Source organism: Electrophorus electricus, chromosome 12 (genome assembly GCF_013358815.1).
Source record: "Electrophorus electricus isolate fEleEle1 chromosome 12, fEleEle1.pri, whole genome shotgun sequence".
Lineage (NCBI taxonomy): Eukaryota > Metazoa > Chordata > Actinopteri > Gymnotiformes > Gymnotidae > Electrophorus > Electrophorus electricus.
The window spans coordinates 4,588,980-4,600,378 of record NC_049546.1 but is presented as its reverse complement, the minus strand read 5'-3'; the positions used below and the strand labels follow the sequence as shown (position 1 = coordinate 4,600,378).

Here is an 11,399-nt window from a genome sequence, read left to right as displayed (position 1 = left end):
AAAAAACGCAAAACTCTCTCCCGAACTACAACTTCAACGACACTTACTTTCACACGTCTCTTTCTGACTGTATGCACGTCAGAGATCATATTACATTTTTAAATCTCTGATACATTAGTGGGCGAAATTATATTAGCAGTGCATTGTGCATCTTCCCGTTCGCATGTTACGAAATATATTACAGCATGTATCACAAATCACGCATGATATTACTGTTATCCAACAACAGATGTTCTGTCAAATCCAGTAGTTTACAAATATTGGTTTTAATTTATGTCAATGAATTTACATATTTTACATCCACTACAATGATTATATCTGTTATACAGCTGTCTTTTTCCTTCACACCTTCATAACTGTAGCTGTAATGTGTGTGAAAGCTGTTGCTCTGTAATATTTAACACAGGGTGTTTGAACTCCAGTCCTGGGGTCGTTTTCTGTGCTCTGAAACACCCAATTCCAATAAAGTGAAATATGATGCTTTAGAGCACAGAAAACCTGAAACTATGCAGGGCAGTGGTTCTCCAGGACTGAAACTGAAAATCTCTGTATGAGGATACAAAGATCTTGGACTTTGAACGAGCCGAGTTCAACGTACAGTATAGCCAACATGACCTATTGTCCCTTAACTGTGCAAACTATCCACACTCAGTATGCATTACAATGGTACAGTGGCAGAATTCCATTATGCTCTCATTTTCTTGGACAATTGCTTTTTCACTTATCTTGCAGAAGACTTATACAGATTATTATTTTAATTTCATGCCAATCAACGTTCTCAATTGTATGTGGCAAATCTTTATGCTTGAGTCAGCAGTTTCTGCTTCAATGTCATGTAAGACCATTTTGAACATGTAATGTATCATCTAGCCAATAGCAGTATTGTTAATCATGTCATGTTCATAATCACCTGCTAAATAGGTACTGCACTGAGATATTGTGATAGATAACTTGGTCATGTTTTAACCCGGTTTTACACAAAGCTGAAAATATCTGTCATGGTGACTAAAGAAATATGTCAAAAATGTGTGGGGGTAATAGTTAATACATAAACATCTTTATTACATATTACTCATGATCATCAAAGACCACTGTACACATACAGGAGGAAAAACTGACATCCTGTCTGAAGAGGCATGAACCAGGCCCTGTGGAAAGACAAACAGGAGGGAACACTATATCAGGTATATTTCAATACTGATTATACCATCCACAAAGTTTACTGTTTTAAATAGTTACTTAACATAAAGCAAATGTTATACTTTTACAACAACCCTTGTGAAAATACATGTCACCCAATTTTCAGCTGGTTAGTGCCAACAATGATCACAGAGTTTATGTGCCATTTGATGGTGATAGTGGGATAGAGAGTGCTGCTTACAGGTTTCCATGAATTACAAAAGTCCATTTCTTGTTTTATATTCCTGCACATCCATGCTGTGCTGCTTGAAGAGCTAATTAGACACAGACAGCATGAGTTTTTGCTGTGATTTTCTATACACATTATATCAAAATATAAAAAATGTTGACAAAATTAGTTGTAGCATTACCAGTGCCCACAAAAGAGCTGTGCTCCCAAATGTTAGTCCCACTCGAAGCATATTTGGCCTGAAGGGATCTGGTTTAGTGGCAGTGAAGGCATTTCTGCTAATAACTGTAAAACAAGAGAGGTACATTCTATACATTGAAGAAAAGAAGTCTCTCCTATCTAGACCTGCACCACATGACTAAAAATAGCATTTTGCAATTATGTTGCTACTTACTGTAATTGACAAACGATAGAATGCAATATATCAGGAAACGGAGGCATTCACTTACACAGTCCTCTTGTACACAAATATAAATCCATGAAAAAATTTAAAAAACAAAAAAGTTACATATTTGACGATTCAAACATTTCCTTTGTTTTTTTTGTTTGTTTGTTGTTGTTGTTTTGTTTTTTTTTTGCTGTTGAGACCATTAAAAACTATTTATAGGGGTAAATATTGTATAATGCTTCCAACCTTGCAGTAACGTTTCATAAAGGTGTTCGTCCTTACCTTAGGTATATTAAAGATTAAAAACAAATAGCTTACATTACAAAAATACAGAACTTCCCCTTTTATCTGTGTATGACTAAGTACAGCACTTTTGTTTTCAGTCCATCCACTTTAAGGAGTTGGAAAACAAACTTGATAAAAAAAGTTACAGCATGCATTTAGTTGGGAAAATAACAATAACAAACCACACCATTTTGATACGAGCTAACCTAGCATATTAACATGTCTAATATAAACAATTACCAGCCGATTAGGTTAACAATGTCAAAGTAGCTAGCCTGCTATCATATGCCTACACATGCCAAGATGCATTGTGAAGTGAAACAGCTAGTTATGTATTACTTACGTGCAACAGTGACGATACGAATACTACTTGCCACACAGGCTAGAATAAAGTAAGGTCAGTAACACAGTCCTAAACTGAAGGCGCTAGCATTGCTAGCTAGTCGCGATAGCCAAATCGTAGTCATTATCATTCGAAAAATGGAAGATTTAGAAACTCATCAAATCACGTATGTCCAAATGTAAACAATGTTTAATACTTACTCGTATTCAGGTGTGAAGTCCGTAATAAAAAGCGACCGACAGACATTTTCGTTTAGTAATAGGACGTACAGTCCTAGTTTATCGTTCAGTAATAGAACGTACAGTCAAAGATTGCTAGCACCAATGTTTGAGCTAACCTGGAAGCACACAGAGCAATCGATTATGCACGTTAACCTTGACGCACACAGAGCAATCGATTATGCGCGTTAACCTTGAAACACACAGAGCAATCGATTATGCGAGTGAACCTCTCGATTATTAGTAGTGTTGTTCGATTATGAGTAAAGTTGATCTTGAGTCAAATGAAAAAGACCCACATCGCTTAATGACGATTGAATTCATTTTAATGTTACAACACAAGTAATTATGTTTCAAAGTCTATTTAGCACTACTAAAAGAGTCAAACTAAAGCTGAAACATGGAAGAGACAAGAGTTCTAAAAGTTGACAGTTTACCCAACTTTAGATAACACAAATATACAATTACCTAATAAAAATCGTATTGAGATAGATTTGAAGAAAAAAAATATGCGCGTTCTGGTTTGCTCACGCATGCGCAGATGGTCGTTATTCCAGCGAGAAGCTGAGTCGCCATTTTGATTGTGAAGGTTTCTGTCACCACGTGAAGACGAGAAGCCCAAGACTTTACTACTAGACAATCCAAGAGAGGATTGATTCAGGACCTCGACAGTTCTGATTAATGTTATAGCAAAGTGACACACAGCAACAATGCCCTCAATAACACTGCCGCCTAAAGAGAACGCTCTCTTTAAGAGAATATTGGTAAGTTGTGAGATATTTGCAAACGGGCAGGTAAAGCTGGCCAGCAGCATAGCAGTACATTCTTGATTTAGACCTGCAGGCAGGTGGTTTGAGATGTTCTGGCTTGTGCGTTTGTTTTAATAGTTGCCAGGAATATCCATGCTCACTAAGATGGATAAGTAGCTAAGCTAACTCACTTGCCTCCCTCGGAAAGTTGGTGTCGCTCAAGTTGCGAAATTACCAGCTAATTCGCCTGATAGCTAGCTAGTAGACTTGAAGTTGTTGTTTTATCCAAAACCCATCGATTGTATGTTTTAGAAGCCATAAACCAACACTTCAGTGCAACTAGGTAACACTATACATCATTAAGACGCAGCCTGCGACTGTCACAAGCTAGCAGCGTGTAAAATTACCATGGGGGAGTTTTATTAATGTAGCGTTAGTTTGCTAAACTAGCTAACTTGTCCTAACGTAGAGCATACGTATTAGCTGGATAGGTATTAATGGAAAGAAAGCAAATAGCACTTTGTCTGTTATTAGCTGGCTGGTTAACATGGCGATGTTGCTGAGGCGCTACATAGCTTGGGTGACAGCTTGATGGTAGCTGCAATCTGCAGAAGTTAGCTAGGTTAGCTAACAGTTCGCTCCTTAATAGTCTGAGATTGGGTGACACCTGGCTAAATTAAAACGTGTTGTTACTTGGTGAAAAGGTCGACTAACGAACTTGTGCAGACTTCTCTATCTAGATATATTGCTGTCTTGCTGGTTCTCACGAAGTAGTTTTTCTGCACACAGGTAGACTTGGGCCTGTTTTCAGTATCTTAAAGCCACGCCTCTAATTTGCTGAGAAATATATCGAGATATTTTCAAGCTAAAGAAATTTTTGAATGAGCGTTTTAGTCATGGAAAGAAACTGGTTGTGATTTTTAAATGAGTTGTATTGGAGAGCAACTTTTTACATTTTAGTCCTCTGGATATAAAGCAGTGAGACTTTAACACTATGCACCAGATTGTGCTTGATAACAGTTTTAGAACTCAGGCTTTTGCTGTGGCAAGAATTTGGTTATGGGGTGTTTTCTGAGAGAACTGGATAGTAGTTGGACTATTGCCATTATTCTCTACTCAAGATTTGATAGAAAGATAACGTAGAGGTCCTTTATTGTTTCCCAAGGGAAAATTGATGTGCTACGGTATCTAACAGCGCACAAGTCACACATGCATGAAGTGCAAAGATGCAAGTGTGAAATATCACAAAGTGCCAGAGATGATCGGGGTGGGAAGCAGACAGAACACAGTATGAATTAGGTGGTGTGCATGTAAAAATCTACAAAGATGACGAGACAGTCAGTGTAATATGAGTACATAGCCTAAATAAGATATGTTGTATACTGTGTTTATTGGTCTGGGGATAATGTGCATATGCAGATTCAGTCCCATTAAACACTTTGAACACTAATTTGTTACACATTCTGAGAGGCTTGGGTCAAGGATGTACTGAACTTTTATGTGATAACTGAAGCAGATAAAGAGTCAGGTCATAATAAGGCCAAAGGATATTTCTATCTGTCTGTTTTTCTTTTTAGGAGAGAGAATTATCTAGCATGAGGGCCTGCTTGCCCCATGATGTTAGTGTAGCAGCTTTTGCTGGACCGGGCTGCTGTTCTCCCTATGATAAGCCTGTGCCGGGGGGGGGGGGGCATTCCTGCATGTTACTCTTATGTGAACATTTGGCAGACAGCTCCTTGGTCGCCTTCGCACTGCTGACCAACATGAATGGAAATCTGTAATCCGCATCTGTCTGTGCTAGCCAGCCTTCTGGGTTTGGACTGGTGTTTTTAGAAGACATACTGACGATGTTCCAATGTTGTTGTAATAAGGCCTGCATGATAAACATCAAAGAGAGTATGAGAAGCAACTCCATTCACATTGAGGGGCATTCTTCATGTTTAGATGTATGACTGCGAAGTCTTAGAGTTGATGAATTAACTCCCTGTCTGAGTGGCTTAGAAAGGGACCAGTTTATTGTGCACCTCATATGCATTTTGGTTTGCTGTGGACCTGTGGTTCAGAAAAGCATTGGTTAAGTTATCTCTCTCACCCCACCCCTTCCTTTATATATATATCAGAGGTGCTATGAACACAAGCAATACAGAAACGGGCTGAAGTTCTGCAAGCAGATCCTTTCCAACCCCAAATTTTCAGAGCATGGAGGTAACGCTTCCTTGCCCTATCGCTGTTTAATTACATAAATCTGATTTTGACCCAGTGCATATTTTTATGGCTACACCCACCTTTGTGTGTGTCCCCCCTGCAGAGACACTGGCTATGAAGGGACTGACTCTGAACTGTCTGGGGAGGAAAGAAGAGGCATATGATCTGGTCAGGAGAGGCCTTCGCAACGACCTGAAGAGTCACGTCTGTATCCTCCACAAAGCTTGCAGTAGCCTTGGATGAAGAATCCATGAGTTATCACGTTATTAAATGTCAAGTTATTACACATTATTAAATAGAATTGTTTTAATATGGTATGGCAAAGCACAAGTCTGTATTTACTGTAGCCTCCTGATGAATGTCTCTTTGTAACTCGGCAACAGTGGGCTTGGCGTACCATTTCCTGTCCTTGACTCCTCACTCTCAGGTTGGCACGTATACGGTTTGTTGCAACGGTCAGATAAGAAGTATGACGAAGCTATCAAGTGCTACAGGAATGCCCTTAAATGGGACAAAGACAATCTGCAAATCTTGAGGGACCTCTCTCTACTGCAAATCCAGATGAGGGACCTCGAGGGCTATAGGGCGAGTGAAAAGAAATGCCTGTGTGTTTTAGAGAGAAGCGTGTCGAGAGGTGCAAGGCTCTGTACTGAAATGTGAATCCCTCTCGCTCTTTTTGTAACCCCTGTTAGGAGACCAGGTATCAGCTGCTGCAGCTGAGGCCCGCTCAGAGAGCATCTTGGATTGGTTATGCCATTGCTTACCACCTTCTACAGGACTATGAGATGGCAGCAAAGATAGTGGAGGAGTTTCGCAAAACCCAGCAGGTATAAAATCACTCCTGGCTTCTCTCTTGTTGGCCTCGTTCCTGCCATACCATTGCTAGACAGATGTAAACAAATAAATTTGTTCGCTGTCAGTTATGAGTATTGGTAATAAAGGTGTGTGTGTGTGTGTGTGTGTGTGTGTGTGTGTGTGTGTGTGTGTGTGTGCGCACGCGCGTGCGCGCTCTTGTCAGACCTCCCCAGATAAGGTTGACTATGAGTACAGTGAGCTCTTGCTGTATCAGAATCAGGTGTTGAGAGAGGCAGGCCTTTTCAGAGAGGCTCTTGATCACCTGAGCAGCTATGAGAAACAGATCTGTGACAAACTGGCCGTGGAGGAGGTGAAAGGTGCGTAAGTATGTTGAGTTACTGACACTGATGTACAATGGGATTTTTTTCCAGTAAAATAATGTGTGTGTGTGTGTGTGTGTGTGTGTGTAGGGGAGCTCTTACTAAAATTGGATCGGGCTGATGAAGCTACAGAAGTGTATCGCAGACTGCAGGAGAGAAACCCAGAGAACTGGAGCTACTACCAGGGACTGGAGAGAGCACTGAAACCAAGTATACGAACCCAAACACACACAGATAGATATTTTTTTGTACATGTCCTGTGCATTGTCACTCTATGCTGCTTAAATCTGTGTGTGTGTTTAGGGAATGTGGAAGAGACACAGAAGATATATGAAGATGCATGTGTGAAGTTCCCTAAAGGCTTAGTCCCCCTTAGAATGCCACTCAACTTCCTCACAGGTCAGTTCCATTTAGGCATGGCAGTCCTTCCAGTTTGGGGGTTTTGGTTGGGTTAAGTCGGTTGTCACTCACTCACTAGTTTTTGATGAAAGCTCATTGCTTTGGCTCTGCTCAGGAGAGAAGTTCAGGGAGTGTCTGGACCGTTACCTGAGGATAACTTTCAGTAAGGGATGCCCGCCGCTCTTCACCACACTCAAGTCTCTCTACCATGACGAGGAGAAGGTGAGACAGGAAGAACTCGGGGATGCTTAGGCTTACGGTCAGGGAACGGAGGGTGAGTGTCGCATTGAAGCCCTTGGTGATGAAGGTCACTTTGAAAATCTCTCTCTGGGCAGGTGTCAATCATTGAGGAATTGGTAGTCAGCTACGAGAAGAGTCTGAAGAGCTGCAGAATGTTCAGTCAGAATGGTGAGTAAATTGTCCACCTGAAATGGCAGCAACCAATAGCTTTAATAGTGCATGTGCTAATAAATGCATGAGTAAATAAAGCATTATCTACCGCTGAAGGCGTCGTTCAGGCAAGTATCTGTACTGTGGCTGGACAAAGCCTGGTGTTCTCCACCTTAGGGATGTGTAGCAAACGGGATACCTCCACCCCTCCCTGTCATGGTGCTGTCATGTAGTATAGGCAGAGACATGAAAGGGTTTGGGCACACTTTAAATGAATTGTGGCAGATGCATATTTGTAATACTGTGTGCTGGTGCGTGTGTTTTGTGCAGATGATGGGAAGACAGAGCCTCCAACCACTCTGCTGTGGGTCCAGTATTTCCTGGCTCAGCACTTTGACCACATGGGCCAGCACGCCATCGCCCTGGACTACATCAACACTGCCATCGAGAGCACCCCCACACTTATAGAGCTCTTCCTCATCAAGGCTAAGATATACAAGGTACAGGCACACAGCCAGCTGCAGTGACCTGGGCAGACCATTAAAGGTGTTCTCTGTGTGGCACGCTGTCATGCCGCTGAATAGAGTGGGGTTGGGGGGAGGTAAACCTTTCTCTCCATCTTTCTTTCTCTCTCTCCCCTTCTCTTTATAGCACGCCGGCAACATCCGGGAGGCAGCGCGCTGGATGGATGAGGCTCAGGCTCTGGACACTGCTGACCGCTTCATCAACTCCAAATGCGCCAAGTACCTGCTGAAGGCTGGGCTGGTGAAAGAGGGAGAGGAGATGTGCTCCAAGTTCACACGGGTGAGTGCGTGTGCGTGCGTGTGTGTGCGTGCGTGTGTCCGCGCGCACATGTGGTGAGCGCGCGTGTCTCTCTATTTGGAAATGTAAGCATGTGTGTTTGTTTTACAGGAAGGCACTTCAGCCGTGGAGAATCTGAATGAGATGCAGTGTATGTGGTTTCAGACTGAATGTGCCTTGTCTTACAAGGCCATGAACAAATACGGAGAGGCGCTTAAGAAATGCCATGAAATCGAGAGAGTGAGTGGTTCCGTATTCTTCCTGAAAGACAGTGCCAGCTGTGACACCAGGGAAGGAAAATCGAACTCTGGTTTTATCCTTCATCCTAATCTCTCTATTTTCTCTCACTTTAATTTGCTTTCTCTCTGATTTTATTTATTTTTTTTCTGTGCTCCCTCCTGCCCCTGGTCCCCTGCAGCATTTTGTAGAAATAACAGACGACCAGTTCGACTTCCACACGTATTGCATGCGGAAGATGACTCTCCGATCCTACGTGGCTCTGCTTAAGCTGGAGGACGTTCTACGCATGCACCCCTTCTACTTCAAGGCTGCACACACAGCCATTCAGATCTACCTCGACCTGCACGACAACCCACTCTGCGACGACAACAAGGAGTCCCAGGCAGACAGTAGTAATGATGTCCGCACACATGCACCCACCAAAAGCCATTAACCACTACATGGACAGGCAGGGTGGATTTTGTATAAAGGAAGGCAGAAACTGTGTTTTCCCCCCTGTGGTGTTTTTGTAACGGTGCTAATTGTTTTTATTTTCTTAAGTAAACCTGACGGATAAGGAGCTGAAGAAGCTGAGGAACAAGCAGCGGCGAGCACAGAAGAAAGCCCAGCTAGAAGAGGAGAAGAAAAATGCAGAGAAAGAGAAACAGCTGAAGAACCAGAAGAAAAAAAAAGAGGAGGATGAGGAGGAGATCGGGGGTCCTAAAGAAGAGCTCATTCCTGAGAAGCTGGTGAAGGTGAGGCGATGGAGGGGCAGATAAAGCTCTGCTGTTGGGTCCCTTAGGTTTTTTCCGGTACAGTTTGTAAAGACTGGGTTCTTCTTTATAGGTTGGAGCTACCAGCGTTGAGTTCTGTAGGCTGTATGGGAGTTCTGAGTTGGGTTCTGTGGGTTTTGTCCTGTGTGGCTGGAACTGTCTGTTTGATTCCACAGGTGGAAAATCCCCTGGAGGAAGCTGTGAAGTTCCTGACACCTCTGAAGAACCTGGCACGCAATAAGATAGACACGCACCTCCTGGCCTTCGAGATCTACCTCCGCAAAGGTGAGCAGAGGAGCTTTGAGCACAGGAGCCATTTAAAGAGCCCCAGAAGCCTCTTAGCTGCAGTGATGGGTGCTGCATGTGCATGTTTACAGAGAAGCACCTGCTGATGCTGCAGTCGGTAAAGAGAGCCTACATCTTGGAACCTGACCACCCCTGGCTCCACCAGTGCCTCATCCGCTTCCTCAAAGGGGGTACACACACCCTCACAGATGTACACGCATGATTATACATTTTTGTAAAATAGATGTCAATTGCAAAACACACACACTTTAATATCCCATATTATGGTCAACACAGTGCATTTGAAGGACTCTTCTCCCACTAGTACACCTGTAATTCCTTAGGTGTGTGTGTGTGTGTGTGTGTGTGTGTGTGTGTGTGTGTGTTCACAGTAGCTGACAATAAGGGTCTTGCCCCACCTGTGCAGACTGTTCTGAAGAAGGAGATTACACGCCTGTTTGGCGACTGTGACCCCAAGACCTATAACAAAAACTTCTTGAGCAAGCATGCCAGCTCTATACCTCACAGAGTAGCAGGTACTGCACACAAACTAACACCAGACTGCTGGGCCACTCCCTGAAACCACCACTACTGAAACACTGGGATGACTGGGGGAGACATGGAAGCAGTAGCTTCATGTTTCTTTCAACATATGAAACCACTTCTGATTATACAGACAGTATCTCATTCTGGTTGATGATTTCACATTCCTTTTCAAACATATTGTACTTGCAATTATGAGTACACCTGTTTTTATAGTGAAGCTACATTTGTGTGTGTGTGTAGCTGCTAAGATGATGGTTTATCTGGACCCCTCCTCTGAGAGTATGGCTGCAGAGTTGGCCTCCGCTCTAGACGATTCCCTTAGTGGCAGAAGCATAAAGGTACTAGTGCTAGTATGAACAGTATGTTAGTCATGAATAACTTGGTTTACTACTGTTTAGGCTGAGGTTTCATAATTGCATTATTTATAATTACATAATTTTCTACCATTGTGTGTGTGTGTGTGTGTGTGTGTGTGTGTGTGTGTGTGTGTGTGACGTGATAGACGTGCACAGAGGTTTTGCAGGCTCTACGGGATGGTAGCCTGGGATCAGGACAGCAGAAAATTTTGGAGTCATACCGTATGTCCTGCCATGCCCTCTACCCCTACTGTCTTGCCTTCATGCCCCCTGGATACCAGGACAATGCTGTCATAACAACGAATGGAGACCTGTCGTCTGGTGACCATGAGGACATGACCAATGAGATATGATGGAGAGGCTTTGTTTTTTTTTTCTTCTTTGTATGTGGCTGACTGCCATTTCCAGACCGGAAGTCTAACAGAGGTTGTGACTCTACTGTGGCAAACGCAAGCAGGACTGACGCTTCTGACAGTCAGTGCAACAGATGTCCAAGCCACAGGGTGATATGGGGGGGGGGGGGGGGGGGGGGAAAGAATATCTTTTATGTTAGAATTTTGTTTCTCATTTCTTTTTCTCTTTTTTTAATATGGCTAATGACTACTCCTAAACAAATAACCAATAAGTGGCATGTTCGCGGAGAATGGATCGTGGATGAAGATGGCTAATGATGAACTTGATGCCAGACATGCACCTTCTTCTCGTGTTTTTAAGAATAATTTATATAATAGGATATTAAAAAGGAAAAAAAAAAAAAAAAATGCTGTGGACGAGCAATACTCTTGGTCCTGATTTGACTTGAGTGGTTGTGTGCCAAAGCTGTAGGATGGAGCTTAAGATGGTGGTGGCAACTGTTGCTAGGGAGCTTGGGCAGATGGAGAGAGTAGGGAGTGTTTAT

At 42.7% G+C, this 11,399-nt stretch overlaps 2 protein-coding genes across 4 annotated transcripts; one reads left to right on the top strand and one right to left on the bottom strand.

The window, feature by feature from the left end:
* Positions 1 to 1,029: 1,029 nt before the first annotated feature.
* ndufc1 (NADH:ubiquinone oxidoreductase subunit C1) lies at positions 1,030 to 2,751 on the bottom strand. Its single transcript, XM_027016713.2, has 4 exons — positions 2,586 to 2,751; positions 1,551 to 1,654; positions 1,382 to 1,454; positions 1,030 to 1,148 (listed from the first exon to the last, which is right to left on the bottom strand). Exons 1-3 carry the CDS (start codon positions 2,629 to 2,631, stop codon positions 1,395 to 1,397), a joined length of 210 nt encoding a protein of 69 aa, XP_026872514.1. The 5' UTR covers positions 2,632 to 2,751; the 3' UTR covers positions 1,030 to 1,148; positions 1,382 to 1,394.
* Positions 2,752 to 3,157: 406 nt separating this feature from the next.
* naa15a (N-alpha-acetyltransferase 15, NatA auxiliary subunit a) lies at positions 3,158 to 10,917 on the top strand. Of its 3 annotated transcripts, none has more exons than XM_027016673.2 (20): positions 3,158 to 3,367; positions 5,473 to 5,557; positions 5,661 to 5,765; positions 5,985 to 6,142; positions 6,250 to 6,384; positions 6,576 to 6,729; positions 6,823 to 6,942; positions 7,036 to 7,131; positions 7,247 to 7,353; positions 7,467 to 7,539; positions 7,852 to 8,021; positions 8,173 to 8,325; positions 8,434 to 8,562; positions 8,741 to 8,954; positions 9,103 to 9,296; positions 9,491 to 9,599; positions 9,692 to 9,790; positions 9,995 to 10,135; positions 10,386 to 10,483; positions 10,648 to 10,917. In XM_027016673.2, the coding sequence occupies exons 1-20, from the start codon at positions 3,314 to 3,316 to the stop codon at positions 10,852 to 10,854; spliced, it is 2,601 nt and encodes an 866-aa protein (XP_026872474.2). In that variant the 5' UTR covers positions 3,158 to 3,313; the 3' UTR covers positions 10,855 to 10,917. The 3 variants fall into 3 exon arrangements, with proteins under 3 accessions (XP_026872474.2, XP_026872473.2, XP_026872475.2); XM_027016672.2 differs by having other exon boundaries at positions 9,992 to 10,135; XM_027016674.2 differs by lacking the exons at positions 3,158 to 3,367; positions 5,473 to 5,557; positions 5,661 to 5,765 and having other exon boundaries at positions 6,051 to 6,162; positions 9,992 to 10,135.
* Positions 10,918 to 11,399: the final 482 nt, after the last annotated feature.

Coding starts and splice junctions, on each gene's coding strand:
- ndufc1 (XM_027016713.2), bottom strand. CDS start 2,631: ATGTCTGTCGGTCGCTTTTTATTACGGACTTCACACCTGAATACGA. Junction 1,655..2,585: donor GACTTCACACCTGAATACGA/GTAAGTATTAAA, acceptor CTTGTTTTACAG/TTATTAGCAGAAATGCCTTC. Junction 1,455..1,550: donor CAGCTCTTTTGTGGGCACTG/GTAATGCTACAA, acceptor GTGTCTAATTAG/CTCTTCAAGCAGCACAGCAT.
- naa15a (XM_027016672.2), top strand. CDS start 3,314: ATGCCCTCAATAACACTGCCGCCTAAAGAGAACGCTCTCTTTAAGAGA. Junction 7,354..7,466: donor TCTACCATGACGAGGAGAAG/GTGAGACAGGAA, acceptor CTCTCTGGGCAG/GTGTCAATCATTGAGGAATT. Junction 7,540..7,851: donor CAGAATGTTCAGTCAGAATG/GTGAGTAAATTG, acceptor TGTTTTGTGCAG/ATGATGGGAAGACAGAGCCT.